Consider the following 19,690-nt stretch of genomic DNA (forward strand, 5'->3'; position numbering starts at 1 on the left):
ATGAGATTTATTTACTATTATGAGAACATCACAGGAAAACCCGCCCCAGTGATTCAATTACCTACCACCAGGTCCCTCCCATAACACGTGAGAATTATGGGAGCTACAATGCAAGATGAGATTTGGGTGGGCACACGGCCAAACCATATCACAGGGTAATGCTGGCCTCACAGAATAAGCTGAAATAAGTTATCTCTCCTCTGTTTTTTGGAAAAGTCTGAGGAGGATTGGTGTTAATTTTTATTTAAATGTTTGGCCAAATTTACTAGTGAAGCCACCTTGTTCTAGGCTTTTTTGTTGAAAGGTTTTTGATTACTGATTCTATCTCCTTACTAGCTATTGTTCTGTTCAGATTTTTTATTTCCTCACGAGTCAATCTTGGTAGGTTTCTAGGAATTACTCCATTTATTCTAGGTTATCCAGTTTATTGGGGGTATAATTGTTGGTAGTATTCTCTTTTAATCCTTTTTATTTCTGTGGCACTGGTTGTAATGCCCCCTCTTTCATTTCAGATTTTAGTAATTTTTAAAAATTCTATCACTGAGCTATCAATGCTGTTTTTAGTAATTTGAATCTTCTCTCTTTTTTAATCTAGTTAAGAGTTTGTTAGTTTTGATCTTTTCAAAAACCCAACTCTGTGGCTCGGTGCAGTGGCTCATGTCTGTAATCCTAGTACTCTGGGAGGCAAAGGTGGGAGGATCACTTGAGGCCAAGAGTTCAAGACCAGCCTGGGCAACTTAGCTAGATTCCCACCGCTACAAAAAATAATAAAAAAATTAGCTGAGTATGGTGACGCATGCTTGTTTTCCCAGCTACTTGAGAGGCTGCGGCTGGAGGATAGCTTGAGCCCAGGAGTTCAAGGTTTCAGTAAGCTATAATTGTGCTAGTGAGCTCCAGCCTGGGTGACAGAGTGAGACTCTGCCTCAAAACAAACAAATGAAATGTTTAAAAACCCCATATCTTGATTTTGTTCATTTTTTCCCTATTCTCCATTTATCTCTGCTCTAATCTTTACTATTACCTTCCTCTGCTAACTTTGGGTTCAGTTTCTTCTTTTCCTACTTTAGATATAGTCAGGTTGTTGGTTTGAGAGCTTTCTTCTTTTTTAATGCAAGCATTTATTTACATCTGTAACTTCTTAGTGCTGCTTTTGCTGCATCCATAAGTTTTTGTATGTTGTATTTCCATTTTAATTTGTCTCAAGGTATTTTAAAATTTCCCATGAGATTTTTTTTCTCTGAACCATTGTTGTGTGTTATTTAGTTGCCACGTATTTGTGGGTTTTCCAGATTTCATCCTGCCATTGATTTCTGGTTTCATCCCATTGTGATTGGAAGATACCTGGTAGAATGTCAATGTTTTTATATTTTAAGTCTTGTTTTGTGGCCCAACATGTCGTCTATCTGGAGAAAATTCCATGTACACTTGAGAAGAATGTGTGTTCTGCTGTTGTTGGGTGGAATGTTCTGTGTATGTCTACGGTTAAGTGGCCTACAGTATTGTTCGAGTGCTCTGTTTCCTTATTGATTTTCTGTCTGGTTATTTTATCCATTATTGAAAGTGGGGTATTGAATCTCCTACTATTATTGTGTTGTCTATTTCTTCTTTCAATTCTGTCAGTGTTTGCTTTATATATTTAGGAAGTCTGATGTTTAGTGCATATATATTTGTAATTGTTATACCTCCTTGGTGAATTGACCCTTTTATTATATAATGTCCTTCTTTGCCACTTGTAACAGTTTTTATGTCTTTTTGTCTCATATTAGTATAGCCACCCTTACTCTCTTTGGATTACCATTTGTGAGGAATATCTTTTCTCAGCCTTTCACTTTCAGCAAGTTCTTCTATTTTTCTTTTTTTTTTTTTTTAGAGACAGGGTCTTGCTCTGTCACCCAACTGGAGTGCAGTGGCACTATGATAGCCTACTGCAGCCTAGAACTCCTGGGCTCACGGGATCCTCCCACCTCAACCTCCACAGTAGCTGGGACAACAGGTGTGTGTTACTATGCCTACTAATTAAAAAAACTTTTTTAGAGACAAGAGTCTTTCTATGTTGTCTAGGCTGGTCCTGAACTCCTGACTTCAAGCAATCCTTCTACATTGGTCTCCCAAAGTGCTGGAATTATAGGCATGAGCCATTGCACCTGGCCACAAGAGTTTGGTATTTGAAAAGATATAAAGTAAGACTCTTGTAGATGGCATATAGTTGGATCCTGGTTTTTAGTCCATTCAGCTAATCTCTGTCTTTTAATTGGGGACTTTAATCTATTTGCATTTAAAATAATTACTGATAGGGAAGAATTACTATGGCCATATTAATTATTTCCTGTATGTCTTGTAGCCTTTTCAGGCCTCCTTTCCTTTGTTACTGCCTTCCTTCATTTTTCATTGATTTTTTTTGTAGTGACATACTTTGATTTCTTTCCCATTTCCTTTTGGGTATATTCTATAGATATCTTACTTGAAGTTACCAATGAGATCACATAACATGTCTTAAAGTTGTAACAATCTAGTTTAACAACTTCAGTTGCATACAAAAACCTCTACTTCTTTACTACTCCACTGCAATTTATATTATCAATGTCTTAAGTTAGATCTTTATATACTATATACCCATAACTTGTTTTATTTTTTGAGACAGAGTCTTGCTCTGTTGCCCAAACTGGAGTGCAGTGGCATGATTTTGGCTCACTGCAACCTCCACCTTCTGGGTTCAAGCAATTCTTGTGCCCGAGTAGCTGAGACTGCAGGCATGCACCACCACACCCAGCTAATGTTTATATTTTTAGTAGAGATGGGGTTTCACCATGTTGGCTGAGCTGGCCTCGAACTCCCGACCTCAGGTGATATTCCCATCTCAGCCTCCCACTCCAGGACAGGTGTGGTGGCTCACGCCTGTAATCCCAGCACCTTGGGAGGCCGAGGTGGGCGGCCAGACACCCCCAGACAAGTCAGTACATTGCATGCATGGTCCACTGTTTGTTTCTGGCCCAAGGGAAGAGCCAAGGTATGGGAGGTTTTTTCCTGGTTGAACCATGCTTTGCTGGGGAGGGAGAGGGACATGGGCATGCAAAATGCCACAAACTTTCCTAGCACTTTTGATAGACTATGTTCTTGGTTAGGCATTGGCCTGGGCACTGAAGCTTCTTAATTCGGCTCTAGAGTTCTCACAGTGATATTCTGGTCTGTACATGGTTGTTAATTCGGTGTCTCCATGGGGTAACAAGGGCCTGGAGCTTCCTAGTCTACCATTTTGCTGATGTCTCCCAGATTGTTCCTACTTAAAGCCCTCTGTTATTTCACTCCAATCTGGACTAACTGCTTCCTAGGTGTGCTATTCATTGTAATCTTGGGACTTCAATACTCTCCTAGATTAAATCTGATGTTGCCTGAATCCCATGCCTCCCCCCTTTTTTGATTACTTCCTCATTCCTTTGATATACTACCTCAGGTAACCTCCTAAGAAACAGGGTATGGGGATATATTTTCAAATTCCTGCATAGCTGGAAATGTCTTAATTCTATCCTCACACTTAACTGATAGTTTGGCTAAGTACAGAATTCTAAGTAATTTGTTTTAGCCAATTGCTTTAGGTGAGCAGACAAAAAGTTGGCAATTAAACTTGGGGATCCTTAAAGGTCAGAATGTGGAAGACCTTCTTCCTGTGTAGCACCAACTCTGCACTAGCTGTCTTTGTTTTGTTTATTACAGACGGTTCATTCAACGTTTTTTTGTTTGTTTGTTTGTTTGTTTTTGAGACAGAGTTTCACTCTTGCTGCCCAGGCTGGAGTGCAATGGCATGATCTGGGCTCACTGCAACCTCCACCTCCCGGGTTCAAGTGATTCTCCTGCCTCAGCCTCCCGAGTAGCTGGGATTACAGGCATGTGCCACCACACCCAGCTAATTTTGTATTTTTTCGTAGAGACGGAGTTTCTCCACGTTGGGCAGGCTGGTCTTAAATTCCCGACCTCAGGTGATCTGCCCGTCTTGGCCTCCCAAAGTGCTGGGATTACAGGCATGAGCCACCGCGCCTGGCCTCATTCAACTTTTTTAGACAATAAATTCTCTGACTTTTTGCCTGAAGGTAGGTAACCTGGCTACTGATCCTTCTGCCCTCAGCAAAGAAGAGGTTGGCTGTTGCATTCACAAACTTTCAATAAATATCCAATAGCCCACATCTGACTCTTGCCCTCTATTAGATATTGTGTTTCTAAGTCCAAGACCTCTCTGGTGCTCTAAAGTGAAGATTCATCCTTCCTTGGCTGTAGCCTCTTTACATGTATGTGGCTTTCTCTGCCCAGCTTCATCAGTCATCACTCTTACATTCTCTGTAGGTCTCCCTAATCTTCATTCAAATCTGCTATCCTTCCCCTTTTTTCATAGCCATGAATTTATAACTTTCTCTATTCATTTACTATTATTTTTAATGGGATCTCAAGGAGAGGGATAAGTAAATATACTAAATCTTGAATGGGAAGATAGCACATACCATTTCAATAGGAATTTTTTGGCAGGGGTGGGAGTATCAGGAGGGAATAATGGTATAGACTTTATTACCAGATTTACTGTCACTTTTCTTTTTTAAGACAGGGTCTTGCTCTGTCACCGAGGCTGGAGTACAGTGTTGTAATCATGGATCACTATAGCCTTGACCTCCTAGGCTCAAGCAATCCTCCTGCCTCAGCCTTCTGTGTAGCTGGGACCACAGGCATGCATCACTATGCCTGGCTAAATATTTTATTTTTATTTTTGTAGAGACAGGGTCTCACTTTGTTGCCCAGGCTGGCCTTAAACTCCTGGGCTCAAACTGTCCTACTGCCTTGGCCTCCGAAAATGCTGGGATTACAGGTGTGAGCCATGGCACCTGGTATCACTTTTCTTTATAGTTAAAACTTCCCCTACAGAAGATATAATCTTATAATTGTTGTTACCTCTTCCTCCATGACATAGGTGAGCAGTTTCCAGTCCCACTCCACTGTCTTGGCATTGGCTGGATGTAGCCTGAAAGTCAAGTGAAATCAATTAGAATTATGGAGAATTTAGCGGAAGAAGGGATAGGATCTGGAAGGTGATAGAAGGAAGAAGCCTCTTCTTATCCTCGATTATCCTCCATGCTCTTGCTCATCTTCTGGTATCATACCATGTCAATCTGAGAGTAGTGGAACTTCATTGTTTTTTGCTACCCAGTATCCATTCCCCTTTTGGAAAGCTTCAGTACTATAATTTTGTCTGAAGAAACCAACTCTTCACTACTCTTAACCAACTAGTTTTACCTACCAGAACCCCAAAATGAAGCATGTGGCTTTTTTAGCCAATCGTGCTGTCCTAAGCCTCAATTCACGGTGATTGGCTCAAAGATATGGTCATGTCTCTCATTAGGCCAATTAAATTCTGCAAGACTCAATTTCAGAACTCTTGGGTGACTATAAAGGAAAGACACTCTCTCCCACTGGAAGTGTCATAAAAGCCTGAGGCTGAGAGGCTACCACATGCAGCCCCAAAACAGAACTGAGGCTGAGAGGCTACCACATGCAGCCCCAAAACAGAACTGAGGCTGAGAGGCTACCACATGCAGCCCCAAAACAGAACTGAGGCTGAGAGGCTACCACATGCGGCCCCAAAACAGAACTGAGGCTGAGAGGCTACCTCAGGCGGCCCCAAAACAGAACCAAAGTAGAGCTGCAGAATGAACCCTGGTAACCATTTTTGTATGCTGAATCAAGTCACATCTCACTCCTCGGTTTCCAGGTTTCTAGTAACACGAGCCATTAAATTCTCTTTTAGCAGTAGTTAAGGTCTGTTTGGACTGGGTTTCCTATCATTTGCAATTCAAATAACACTAATATACTAAGTCACCCACTGTAACGGTTAGGTTAAAAAAGCCTGTCAAGAGAAAGCTATGCCCTGAGTCCAAGATCCCTAGAAGATTCGCCAACAGCCAGAGGTTACGGTTCATACCGTTGAATTTTCATGAGAAGCATGTAGGCCTCCTTTAGGACATCCACAGTCTCAGAGCCACTGAGCAAGATTTTCTGGATGATGTGAGCCACGATTTCTCTTGGTGGGTAATGCTGGGGTGACACAAAGTCCATCAAAAACTGCACAGTCCCCAGAGGAAAATTCTCTTCAATGGTATTTGTTACCATTCTTAGTCTTCGATGAGGGATGGGTTCTAATTTTTGACCCTTGTTCTGTAGAGATTAAAAAGAAGGAAATTAGGAGGGATTTTTTTTTTTTTTTTTTTTTTGAGACGGAGTCTCACTCTGTCCCCCAGGCTGGAGTACAGTGGCGCGATCTCGGCTCACTGCAAGCTCCGCCTCCTGAGTTCACGCCATTCTCCTGCCTCAGCCTCCAGAGTAGCTGGGACTACAGGCGCCCACCACCACGCCCGGCTAATTTTCTTTTGTATTTTTAGTAGAGACAGGGTTTCACCATGTTAGCCAGGATGGTCTCGATCTCCTGACCTTGTGATCTGCCCGTCTCAGCCTCCCAAAGTGCTGGGATTACAGGCCCACGCCCAGCCGGGATTTCTATGTTATACAAAAATAAGAGGTTCTAGAATAGGTTGAAGATAGCAAAGTTTTCCAGGCATTTGCAATATTTCATGATTTAAAAAAAAAAAAAAAAAGGATGGGTGCAGTGGCTCACGCCTGTAATCCCAGCACTTTGGGAGGCCAAGGCAGGCGAACTGCTTGAGGTCAGGAGTTCGAGAGCAGCCTGGCCAACATGGTGAAACCCCGTCTCCAATAAAAATATAAAAATTAGCCAGACGTGGTGGCACGCATCTGTAGTCCCAGATACTTGAAGGCTGAGACATGAGAACTGCTTAAACCCAGAAGGTGGAGGCTGCAGTGAACCGAGATGGCACCACTGCACTCCAGCCCAGGTGACAGAGCGAGACTCCAAATCAAAACAGACAAAAAAGAGCTTTATCTAAAAAACTTTTAATGACATGGGAAAAAGCTCATATAAAGTTAAAAAATCAGAATTCAAAATTGTACATATAACATGATTTCATCTATGTTAAAATATAGCATAGACAGAAAAATACAAAAGGGTCAAGAGGTAGCCTAGGTTGATTTTGGGGTGAGGGTAACTAGAGACTTAGGGATAGCTGTGATACTATATCAGATACTGAAATAGATAAGAAAGAAGTTTTAAATTCATTTTGTTGTTAGGAGAAGAATTCCATTTTATTTTTTGTGAGAACAGTAAATATTAAGTTGCTTCTTCCCCCAAAAAATATGTATATAAAGACTGCGAGAGAATATGTGAAAAGTGATTTTCTATTATGTGGGTGGTAGAATTAGGGGTGATTTTTTCTCTATGTGCTCTTCTATATTTTTCAATTTTTCCATAATACATTACTTTTATAATTAGAATTAAACAATTTTAAAGTTTGATATGAGGGTTTAATAACAATAAATTTGGAGCTCTTAATTTTTTTTTTTTTTTTTTTTTTGAGATAAAGTCTGGCTCTGTCACCCAGGCTGGAACACAGTGGCATGATCATGGCTCACTGCAACCTCTGCCTCCCAGGCTCAAGCCATCCTCCCACCTCAGCCTCCCAAGTAGCTGGGACTACAGGCATGTGCCACCAAGCTTGGCTAATTTTTTTTGTATTTTTAGTAGAGACGGGGTTTCACCATGTTGCCCAGGCTGGTCTCGAACTTGTGAACTCAAGTGATCAAGCCTGTCGTGGCTTCCCAAAGTGCTGAGATTACAGGTGTGAGCCATCATGTCTGGCCTTAAACAATTAATTTTTTTTTTTTTTTTTTTTGAGATGGAGTCTCCCTCTGTTGCCCAGGCTGGAGTGCAATGGCGCGATCCTGGCTCACTGCAAGTTCCGCCTCCCGGGTTCACGCCATTCTCCTGTCTCAGCCTCCAGAGTAGCTAGGATACAGGTGTGTGCCACCATATTCAGCTAATTTTTGAATTTTTTATATAGGGGGTTGCACCATGTTGCCTAGGCTGGTCTCAAACTCCTGGGCTCAAGCAATCCACCTACCATGGCCTCCCAAAATGCTGGGGTTATAGGCGTGAGCCACCGCACCCAGCACTGAATACTTAATTGATCCTCAACTAGTTCTTACAATAATCTTAGGAAATACATACTATTATTATTCCTATTTTATAAACAAAGAAACTGAGATTTGGAGGGTAAGCATTTGTCATACAACAAATGGCAGAAGCCGGTTTCAAACACACGTGGCATAAACTTCAGAGCCATCCTCTCAACCCCTACTCCCCATAAACATCAAAAATAATAAGTGTATATGTTAAAAATCCCAATTATTAAAGTATGTAAAACGCCTATGTATAAAAAAGGCAACTGGGAAGGAAATACATCAAATTATTCACAATAATAAATGCTGTCTGGGCCGGGCGCGGTGGCTCACGCCTGTAATCCCAGAACTTTGGGAGGCCAAGGTGGGCGGATCACTTGACGTCAGGAGTTCAAGACAAGCCTGGACAACATGGTGAAACCCTGTCTCTACTAAAAGTACAAAAAGTTAACCGGAAGTGGTGGTGGGCGCCTGTAACCCAGCTACGCGGGAGGCTGTGGCAGGAGAATCGCTTGAACCTGGGAGGCGGAGGTTGCAGTGAGTGAGCTGAGATCGTACCACTGTACTCCAGCCTGCGTGACAGGGTGAGACTCTGTCTCAAAAAAAAAGAATGAGCTAGTGGTCAGGCAGAGGCATAAAGAAGGAGAAGACATACAACATATTAGAAGATGTAATAATTTTAAAAAAGAGAAAAAAAATCATTCTCCAAGGTCAAATCAGTGTGAATCCTTGGCTCCTGCCTACCTGGATCACTGCTTGAATGAGGAGAACATACCTTTTGACATTGAACTGTTTCAAGCTGGTTTTCTTAATATGGGGGATGGGATGTACATAACTAAAAAACACTTCATACTGTGGAACTTAGCCAGTTATCTTCCCTGACACATCTAGTTTACTTCTCATAAATCAATGATGACCAATGGAAAGTGCATTCCCACTCATGTCTTAAAATTGAATTTCCTCCCCCAAAGTCAGCAAGCAATAATTTTGGAGGCCCTTAAGTGATACAGTATTATTATCTCTGTGATATGGAAGCTGTAATAACGGCACCAGGAAGGGAAAAGCATAGGAGTTGAAGATAAAAATTTATTTATTTTTTTGAGACAGAGTCTTGCTCTGTGGCCAAGGCTGGAGTGCAGTGGTGCAGTCTCAGCTCACTGCAACCTCCGCCTCCCAGATTCAGGTGATTCTCCTGCCTCAGCCTCCTGAGTAGCTGGGATTACAGGTGCATGCCACCACATCCAGCTAGAAGATAAGAATTTACATAAGGCCTACGATGAGCCTGACACCCTGACACTTTCATGTATGACCCTGTGAGGTATGTTATTACTTCCATTTTACAGATAGGAAAGCTAAGGCTCAAAAAGGTAAAGTGCCCTGCTGGGCGCGGTGGCTCATGCCTGTAATCCCAGCATTTTGGGAGGCTGAGGCGTGTGGATCACGAGATCAGGAGATCGAGACTAGCCTGGCCAACATGGTGAAATCCTGTCTCTACTAAAAATACAAAAAATTAGCCGGGCGTGGCAGCATGCGCCTGTAGTCCCAGCTACTAGGGAGGCTGAGGTAGGAGAAACTCTTGAACCTGGGAGGCGGAGGTTGCAGTGAGCCAAGATTGTGCCACTGTACTCTAGCCTGGGAGACAGAGCAAGACTCGGTCTCAGAAAAAAAAAAAAAAAAAGTAAAGTGACAGTTTTTAAGTGTGGGGCTAAAATTTGAACCCAGATCTGGGCCTCTACACTGAATGGGTCTTCACAAGTGGAGGAAAGGTAAGAAATTTCATTTATGCTTGACCTGTCCTCTCACGCATGGACTCCAGTCACACTGACCTTCTCCTAGGCCTAGGGAAAGGACACCTAATCCCTGAGGGAAGATGTTAGCTCACCTCTCTTGTGTCTTTATCCGGTATTAGCGTCTGAAAGAAGAGGTGATGAACCGGAGGTCGTAAGAAGTACTTCAGTCTATGCAGGCATGGTCTGTCGTACAACCCACCTTGTGGTGTTCGTGATTGTACGTGGGCAGACCCAGGTTTGGCAGGCTCTGACAGTGATATTTCTTTTCTGGCTAGGGTTTCCATGACAGAGAGCCAAGGAACTTTCTCTAAGGGAGTTTCAGACTGTGGGCTGGGAGAGCAGCTTGGAGAGGACAGAGCTGAGATATCCATAGGCATGTCACGGTTCTGTACATCATTCTGGGTAAAGTCAGGCCTGTCTCCTGGTAAGTGAGGGATGTCTCTAGGTGAGTGTGTCACGTCCCCTGATGAGTGTGGCATGTCTCCAGGTGAACATAACACATCTCCCGGTAAGTGTGGCATGCCCCCTGGTGACTGTGGTGCATCTGGTGACGGTGAAACATAACTTGGTGACTGTGGCACATCTCCTGGTGGCCCTAGCATGTCTCCTGGTGACTGTGGCACATCTGGTGATGGTGGCATGGTTCCTGGTGACCGTGGCACATCTCCTGGTGACTGTGGCATGTCTTGCAGGTATGCCACATCTTGTGGATGTAATATGCTTTGAGGCGGGCCTGGCACATCTTGAGGTAGGCCCAGAGAGTCTTGAGGTGGGCTTGGTGAGTGTTGAGGATGCCATAACGAGTCTTGAGGTGGGCTTGGGATATTCTGCCGAGGGCATGGCACTTCTTGAGGTGGGTGAGTTAGAGCTGGTAGTTGGCACTGCATGGTTTGTGATGGGCATGACAAGGCTCGTGGTGGACAAGGTGAGGCTCTCAGTGGGCAAGGCAAGGCTTGTGGTGGGCGAGACACATCTTGCTGTGGGCATGGCAAGGGTGCTTTTTGATTGCTGCTGCTGCTGCTGCTGCTACTATTATTGCTTGTTGGGGAGAGGGAGCTAACATCTGAAGACAGCTGTAGGCTTGCCAAGAAGCTGAGGTTCCCTGTGAATGTGGCTGAGCTACAATTAGGCTCTGTTGGATAAACAGAGCCTCCGCTGATGGATGTAGCGGGTGGGGGACCTACAAAGGTGTTTTCTTCCACTAGGTCCAAATCTACAGGGTCACTGTTAATGAGTCTCCGTGCTGTAGGCTGAGAGCTTCTGTCCACCTGCCCTTCCATCACCGCTTTGCCAGAGAGGCTGGCACATGTCTGAAGACTGGTTGGCTCCCTCTGGGAAGGAGTGACAGGTTCTAAAGTTAAGTCAAGAGTGGCAATAGGTCTATTTTCTCCCTCAGCTCTTGTCAGGTCAATCACATACAGTCCACTGCGATCTTTTGTCCTTGGTCTGGTCTCTCTAGTTAAGTCAATGAAGTCCTGTTGAAGGATTGTGTGAAGAGAAGAGGTCAAGATGGGAGTATTAGCTTTATCTGAGACGACTTAAGTCTTAGCTTTTAAGGATAAGCATTACTTTGCCATTTCACCTTACTGATAAGTTACACATCTTGTATAACATAAGCAATAATATTGCCAAAGCTGTCAATTTCTATACCTTCTTAAATTCTCCAAATGCCACATAAGCATGACTAGGATCATAGTGGGATTTTTTTTTTTTTTTTTTCTGGTCCAAGGACAGGGGAGTAGTAGGAGATATTCCAACCTTAAGTCACAAAGTCAAAAGCAACCTTTGTTTGGAAGGTCAAATACACAGGATAACCTACAACAAAAGCTACATTTTAAGAAGTGAAGCAAATGTAAGAGAATCTATGTGCTAAGAACATGCTGAGTATTTTCACGTATCTTTAATTTTCACAATGACCTGATAAGGTAGGCATTATCAATCCATCATACAGATGAGGAAACTAGAGTTCAGAGGGGTTAGGTTATCTACCTTAAGATTATACAGCTAAGTAGCAGAGACATTCAAACACAGATCTGTCTCCTTCTTTCCCTGTGAGGGCCTAGGAATATACAACTTGATTCAATATGTAATCAACCTAGAAACAGATATGAAAGATAATATAACAAGGGTAATAAAACCAATAGTGTAAGTCTGAGCCCTAAGTAAGTAAATTAATGAAAACTTCCGATCTCCACTTCCATTCCTTGGCAAATTGATCAGGCTATTCACAAAGCCTAATGATACAGTACAGAGGTATTGTAATCAACCTCTGTACCATGAGCCTGGAAAAATATTGCTCCACCTTCTGTCTTCTCACTTACTTGGATACTACTGCCACTGGTACTTTAGGGCCCTGAGGCTAGCAATACTATTGCTGCTATCACAGCTACCATGCTATTTCTCTTAATAGATGGTCACCATTGTCAACAGCACCAAAGCAGAATATAGAATTCTGAGTGGGTCAAGTGAGAAGCTGGCATCCTGGAATAGGGATTCCCTCATCCTAGAATAGCGATTGCTTGGTGAAACCTAATGCCTCATTCTTAGGAAGCAGCCATATAGTATCACCACCTTTGGTGGCTTGGCTCTCAATGGCAAGAACTGAACATAAATAGCTGAAAGGCCATCAAAGGTCTGAACTCAACTCCTCTCCCATAGCCAACTGCTAAAATGCAACATCACCAGGTCTCTCCTATTTATTTATTTATTTATTTATTTATTTATTTATTTATTTTCTTGAGACGGAGTCTTGCTCTGTTAGCCTTGGCTGGAGTGCAGTGGTACAATCTTGGCTCACTGCAAACTCTGCCTCCTGGGTTCAAGCGATTCTCCTGCCTCACCCTCCCAAGTAGCTGGGATTACAGGTGTATGCCACCACACCAGACTAATTTCTGTATTTTATTTAATATTCTGTATTTATTTCTGTAGAGATGGGGTTTCACCATGTTGGCCAGGCCGGTCTCAAACTCCTGACCTTAGGTGATCCACCCGCTTTGGCCTCCCAAAGTGCTGGGATTACAGGCATGAGCCACTGTGCCTGGACATTTGAAACCCATCACCGGCTAGGCACGGTGGATCACCTAGGGCCTAGGAATGTTTGCTTTTGTCCTTTTACCTGGAATGACTATCATCCCTTTGATTGTTTGGAGTTTCTTATCTTTCAAGACACAGCACAGATACCATTATGTGTGAAATCCTTCCAGATCACTTCTCCCCACTGGTTAAACTAACCCCCCCTTCCTCTATCATGTCTCCACTGAACCTATGCAAACCTCTCTATCCTCAAGAATTTAATGATATTGAAAATAGAAATGTATTTTTACTTCATTGTCCAATTGTCCATTGCTAATATAAATATACTTGATTTATGTATATTGATACTGTATCCTGCAACCTTGCTAAGTTCACTAGTTTGAGTAAACTTTTTTTGTCGATTCCTTGGTATTTTTTTTTCTTTTTTTATTCTTTCAATTTATTTTTTTTAAGTGTTTGCTTACATTTTATTTTTATTTATTTTTAACTTTTAAAAAAATATTATAATTCTAGGGTACATGTGCACAACATGCAGGTTTGTTACATATGTATACCTGTGCCATGTTGGTGTGCTGCACCCATTAACTCATCATTTACATTAGGTATATCTCCTAATGCTATCCCTCCCCTAGCCCCCCACCCCATGACAGGCCCCAGTGTGTGATGTTCCCCTTCCTGTGTCCAAGTGTTCTCACTGTTTCAATTCCCACCTATGAGTGAGAACATGCGGTGTTCGGTTTTCTGTCCTTGTGATAGTTTACTGAGAATGATGATTTCCAGCTTCATCCATGTCCCTAACAAAGGACATGAACTCATCCTTTTTTATGGCTGCATAGTATTCCATGGTGTATATGTGCCACATTTTCTTAATTCAGTCTATCACTGATGGACATTTGGGTTGGTTCCAAGTCTTTGCTATTGTGAATAGTGCCACAATAAACATACGTGTGCATGTGTCTTTACAGCAGTATGATTTATAATCCTTTAGGTATATACCCAGTAATGGGATGGCTGGGTCAAATGGTATTTCTGGTTCTAGATCCTTCAGGAATCGCCACACTGTCTTCCACAATGGTTGAACTAGTTTACAGTCCCACCAACAGTGTAAAAGTGTTCCTATTTCTCCACATCCTCTCAAGCACCTGTCGTTTCCTGACTTTTTAATGATCGCCATTCTAACTGGTGTGAGACGGTATCTCACTGTGGTTTTGATTTGCATTTCTCTGATAGCCAGTGATGAAGAGCATTTTTTCATGTGTCTGTTGGCTGCATAAATGTCTTCTTTTGAGAAGTATCTGTTCATATCCTTCGCCCACTTTTTGATAGGGTTGTTTGATTTTTTCTTGTAAATTTGTTTAAGTTCTTCGTAGATTCTGGATATTAGCCCCTTGTCAGATGGGTAGATTGCAAAAATTTTCTCCCATTCTGTAGGTTGCCTGTTAACTCTGAGGGTAGTTTCTTTTGATGTGCAGAAGCTCTTTAATTAGATCCCATTTGTCAATTTTGGCTTTTGCTGCCATTGCTTTCGGTGTTTTAGACATGAAGTCTTTGCCCATGCCTATGTCCTGAATGGTATTGCCTAGGTTTTCCTCTAGGGTTTTTATGGTTTTAGGTCTAACATTTAAGTCTTTAATCCATCTTGAATTAATTTTTGTATAAGGTGTAAGGAAGGGATCCAGTTTCAGCTTTCTACATATGGCTAGTCAGTTTTCCCAGCACCATTTATTAAATAGGGAATCCTTTCCCCATTGCTTGTTTTTGTCAGGTTTGTCAAAGATCAGATGGTTGTAGATGTGTAGTATTATTTTTGAGGGCTCTGTTCTGTTCCATTGGTCTATATCTCTGTTTTGGTACCAGTGCCATCCTGTTTTGGTTACTGTAGCCTTGTAGTATAGTTTGAAGTCAGGTAGCGTGATGCCTCCAGCTTTGTTCTTTTTGCTTAGGACTGTCTTGGCAATGCAGGCTCTTTTCTGGTTCCATATGAACTTTAAAGTAGTTTTTTTCCAATTCTGAGAAGAAAGTCATTGGTAGCTTGATGGGGATGGCATTGAATCTATAAATTACCTTGGGCAGTATGGCCATTTTCATGATATTGATTCTTCCTATCCATGAGCATGGAACGTTCTTCCATTTGTTTGTGTCCTCTTTTGTTTCGTCAAGCAGTGGTTTGTAGTTCTCCTTGAAGAGGTCCTTCACATCCCTTGTAAGTTGGATTCCTAGGTATTTTATTCTCTTTGAAGCAATTGTGAATGGGAATTCACTCATCATTTGGCTCTCTGTTATTGGTGTATAAGAATGCTTGTGATTTTTGCACATTAATTTTGTATCCTGAGACTTTGCTGAAGTTGCTTATCAGCTTAAGGAGATTTTGGGCTGAGATGATGGGGTTTTCTAAATATACAATCATGTCATCTGCAAACAGGGACAATTTGACTTCCTCTTTTCCTAATTGAATACCCTTTATTTCCTTCTCCTGCCTGATTGCCCTGGCCAGAACTTCCAACACTATGTTGAATAGGAGTGGTGAGAGAGGGCATCCCTGTCTTGTGCCAGTTTTCAAAGGGAATACTTCCAGTTTTTGCCCATTCAGTATGATATTGGCTGTGGGTTTGTCATAGATAGCTCTTATTATTTTGAGATACGTCCCATCAATACCTAATTGATTGAGAGTTTTTAGCATGAAGGGCTGTTGAATTTTGTCAAAGGCCTTTTCTGCATCTATTGAGATAATCATGTGGTTTTTGTCTTTGGTTCTGTTTATATGATGGATTACGTTTATTGATTTGCATATGTTGAACCAGCCTTGCATCCCAGGGATGAAGCCCACTTGATCATGATAAGCAATTTGATGTGCTGCTGGATTTGGTTTGCCAGCATTTTATTGAAGATTTTTGCATCAATGTTCATCAGGGATATTGGTCTAAAATTCTCTTTTTTTGTTGTGACTCTGCCAGGCTTTGGTATCAGGATGATGCTGGCCTCATAAAATGAGTTAGGGAGGATTCCCTCTTTTTCTATTGATTGGAATAGTTTCAGAAGGAATGGTACCAGCTCCCCCTTGTACCTCTGGTAGAATTCGGCTGTGAATCTGTCTGGTCCTGGACTTTTTTTGGTTGGTAAGCTATTAATTATTGCCTCAATTTCAGAGCCTGTTATTGGTCTATTCAGGGATTCAACTTCTTCCTGCTTTAGTCTTGGGAGGGTGTATGTGTCCAGGAATTTATCCATTTCTTCTAGATTTTCTAGTTTATTTGCATAGAAGTGTTTATTGTATTCTCTGACGGTCGTTTGTATTTCTGTGGGATTGGTGGTGATAACCCTTTTATCATTTTTTATTGCGTCTATTTGAATCTTCTCTCTTTTCTTATTAGTCTTGCTAGTGGTCTATCAATTTTGTTGATCTTTTCAAAAAACAGCTCCTGCATTCATTGATTTTTTGAAGGGTTTTTTTGTGTCTCTATTTCCTTCAGTTCTGCTCTGATCTCAGTTATTTCTTGCCTTCTGCTAGCTAGCTTTTGAATGTGTTTGCTCTTGCTTCTCTAGTTCTTTTAATTGTGATGTTAAGGTGTCAATTTAGATCTTTCCTGCTTTCCCTTATGGGCACTTAGTGCTATAAATTTCCCTCTACACAATGCTTTAAATGTGTCCCAGAGATTCTGGTATGTTGTGTCTTTGTTCTCATTGGTTTCAAAGAACACCTTTATTTCTGCCTTCATTTCGTTATGTAGCCAGTAGTCATTCAGGAGCAGGTTGTTCAGTTTCCATGTAGTTGAGCAGTTTTGAGTGAGTTTCTTAATCCTGAGTTCTAGTTTGATTGCACTGTGGTCTGAGAGACAGTTTGTTATAATTTCTCTTCTTTTACGTTTGCTGAGGAGTGCTTTACTTCCAACTATGTGGTCAATTTTGGAATAAGTGCGGTGTGGTGCTGAGAAGAATGTATATTCTGTTGATTTGGGGTGGAGAGTTCTGTAGATGTCTATTAGGTCCCCTTGGTACAGAGCTGAGTTCAATTCCTGGATATCCTTGTTAACTGTCTCATTGATCTGTCTAATGTTGACAGTGGGGTGTTAAAGTCTCCCATTATTATTGTGTGGGAGTCTAAGTCTCTTTGTAGGTCTCTAAGGACTTGCTTTATGAATCTGGGTGCTCCTGTATTGGGTGCATATATATTTAGGATAGTTAGCTTTTCTTGTTGAATTGATTCCTTTACCATTATGCAATGGCCTTCTTTGTCTCTTTTGATCTTTGTTGGTTTAAAGTCTGTTTTATCAGAGACTAAGATTGCAACCCCTGCTTTTTTTGTTTTCCATTTGCTTGGTAGATCTTCCTCCATCCCTTTATTTTGAACCTATGTGTGTCTCCTGAATACAGCACACCGATGGGTCTTGAGTCTTTATCCAATTTGCCAGTCTGTGCCTTTTAATTGGAGCATTTAGCACATCTACATTTAATGTTAATATTGTTATGTGTGAATTTGATCCTGTCATTATGATGTTAGCTGGTTATTTTGCTCGTTAGTTGATGCAGTTTCTTCCTAGCATCGATGGTCTTTACAATTTGGCATGTTTTTGCAGTGGCTGGTACCGGTTGTTCCTTTCCATGTTTAGCACTTCCTTCAGGAGCTCTTGTAAGGCAGGCCTGGTAGTGACAAAATCTCTCAGCATTTGCTTGTCTGTAAAGGATTTTATTTCTCCTTCACTTATGAAGCTTATTTTGGGTGGATATGAAATTCTGGGTTGAAAATTCTTTTAACAATGTTGAATATTGGCCCCCACTCTCTTCTGGCATATAGAGTTTATGCCGAGAGATCAGCTGTTAGTCTGATGGGCTTCCCTTTGTGGGTAACCCGCCCTTTCTCTCTGGCTGCCCTTAACATTTTTTCCTTCAACTTTGGTGAATCTGACAATTATGTGTCTCAGAGTTGCTCTTCTCGAGGAGTATCTTTGTGGCATTCTCTGTACTTCCTGAATTTGAATGTTGGCCGGCCTTGCTAGGTTGGGGAAGTTCCCCTGGATGATATCCTGAAGAGTGTTTTCCAACTTGGTTCCATTCTCCCTGTCACTTTCAGGTACACCAGTCAGATGCAGATTTGGTCTTTTCACATAGTCCCGTATTTCTTGGAGGCTTTGTTCGTTTCTTTTTACTCTTTTTTCTCTAAACTTCTCTTCTCGCTTCATTCATTTGATCTTCAGTCACTGATACCCTTTCTTCCAGTTGATCAAATCGGCTACTGAAGCTTGTGCATGCATCACGTAGTTCTCGTGTCATGGTTTTCAGCTCCATCAGGTCATTTAAGGACTTCTCTTCACTGGTTATTCTAGTTAGCCATTCGTCTAATCTTTTTTCAAGGTTTTTAGCTTCTTTGGGATGGGTTCAAACATCCCCCTTTAGCTAGGAGAAGTTTGATCATCTGAAGCCTTCTTCTCTCAACTCGTCAAAGTCATTCTCCGTCCAGCTTTGTTCTGTTGCTGGCAAGGAGCTGCATTCCTTTGGAGGAGAAGAGGCACTCTGATTTTTAGAATTTTCAGCTTTTCTGTTCTGGTTTCTCCCCGTCTTTGTGGTTTTATCTACCTTTGGTCTTTGATGATGATGACGTACAGATGGGGTTTTGGTGTGAATGTCCTGTTTGTTAGTTTTCCTTCTAACAGTCAGGACCCTTAGCTGCAGTTCTGTTGGAGTTTGCTGGAGGTCCACTCCAGACACTGTTTGCCTGGGTATCACCAGTGGAGGCTGCAGAACAGCAAATATTGCAGAACAGCAAATGTAGCTGCCTGATTGTTCCTCTGGAAGCTTCATCTCAGAGGGGCACCCGGCTATGTGAGGTGTCGGTTGGCCCCTACTAGGAGGTGCCTCCCAGTTAGGCTACTCAGGGGTCAGGGACCCACTTGAGGAGGCAGTCTGTCCGTTCTCAGATCTCAAACTCCATGCTGGGAGAACCACTACTCTCTTCAAAGCTGTCAGATAGGGACATTTACATCTGCAGAAGTTTCTGCTGCCTTTTGTTCAGCTATGCCCTGCCCCTACAGGTGGAGTCTACAGAGGCAGGCAGGCCTCCTTGAGCTGCGGTGGGCTCCACCTAGTTTGAGCTTCCCGGCTGCTTTACCTACTCAAGCCTCAGCAATGGCGGGCACCCTTCCCCAAGCTTCGCTGGCACCTTGCAGTTCGATCTCAGACTGCTGTGCTAGCAATGAGTGAGGCTCCGTGGGCATGGGACCCTCTGAGCCATGCGCAGGATATAATCTCCTGGTGTGCTGTTTGCTAAGACCGTTGGAAAAGCACAGTATTAGGGTGGGAGTGACCCCATTTTCCAGGTGCCGTCTGTCACAGATTCCCTTGGCTAGGAAAGGGAATTCCCTGACCCTTTGTGCTTCCCGGGTGAGGCGATGCCTCGCCCTGCTTCGGCTCTTGCTTGGTGGGCTGCACCCACTGTCCTGCACCCACTGTCCGACAAGCCCCAGTGAGATGAACCCGGTACCTCAGTTGGAAATGCAGAAACCACCCGTCTTCTGCGTTGCCCACGCTGGGAGCTGTAGACTGGAGCTGCTCCTATTCGGCTATCTTGGAACCTAGGATTTCTATATACGTTTCTATATGTGTGTTGTGTGCAAATAAGTCTTACTTCCTTTCCAATCTGTATGCCTTTTTTTTTGCCTTATTGCAATTGCTAAGGCATTCAGTATAATTCTGAATAGAAGTGCCAAGAACAGACATTCTTGCTTTTTGTTTTTTGAGATGGGGTCTCACTATGTCACACAGGCTGGAGTGCAGTGGAGTGATCCTATGACCTCAGCCTCCTATGT

The 19,690-nt window shown here is 42.4% G+C and overlaps 1 protein-coding gene across 7 annotated transcripts in view; it reads right to left on the reverse strand.

Annotated features, from left to right (window-relative positions):
* LOC471761 (SUMO-interacting motif-containing protein 1-like) overlaps positions 1-19,690 on the reverse strand; it is a 60,946-nt gene that overhangs the window by 8,578 nt on the left and 32,678 nt on the right. For 5 of the 7 annotated variants that reach the window (XM_024356824.3, XM_024356823.3, XM_024356822.3 and 2 more), the window contains exons 2-4: positions 9,950-11,332; positions 5,960-6,192; positions 4,933-5,002 (exon numbers count right to left, since the gene is read on the reverse strand). In XM_024356824.3, coding sequence (XP_024212592.1) covers positions 4,933-5,002; positions 5,960-6,192; positions 9,950-11,332 — 1,686 coding nt within the window. Of the gene's footprint in view, positions 1-1,868; positions 2,896-4,032; positions 5,003-5,959; positions 6,193-9,949; positions 11,333-19,690 lie in introns of those variants that run through there. The other 2 variants (XM_063810898.1, XR_010157058.1) reach the window with 2 other exon arrangements.

This window comes from Pan troglodytes, chromosome 4 (genome assembly GCF_028858775.2).
Source record: "Pan troglodytes isolate AG18354 chromosome 4, NHGRI_mPanTro3-v2.0_pri, whole genome shotgun sequence".
NCBI lineage: Eukaryota > Metazoa > Chordata > Mammalia > Primates > Hominidae > Pan > Pan troglodytes.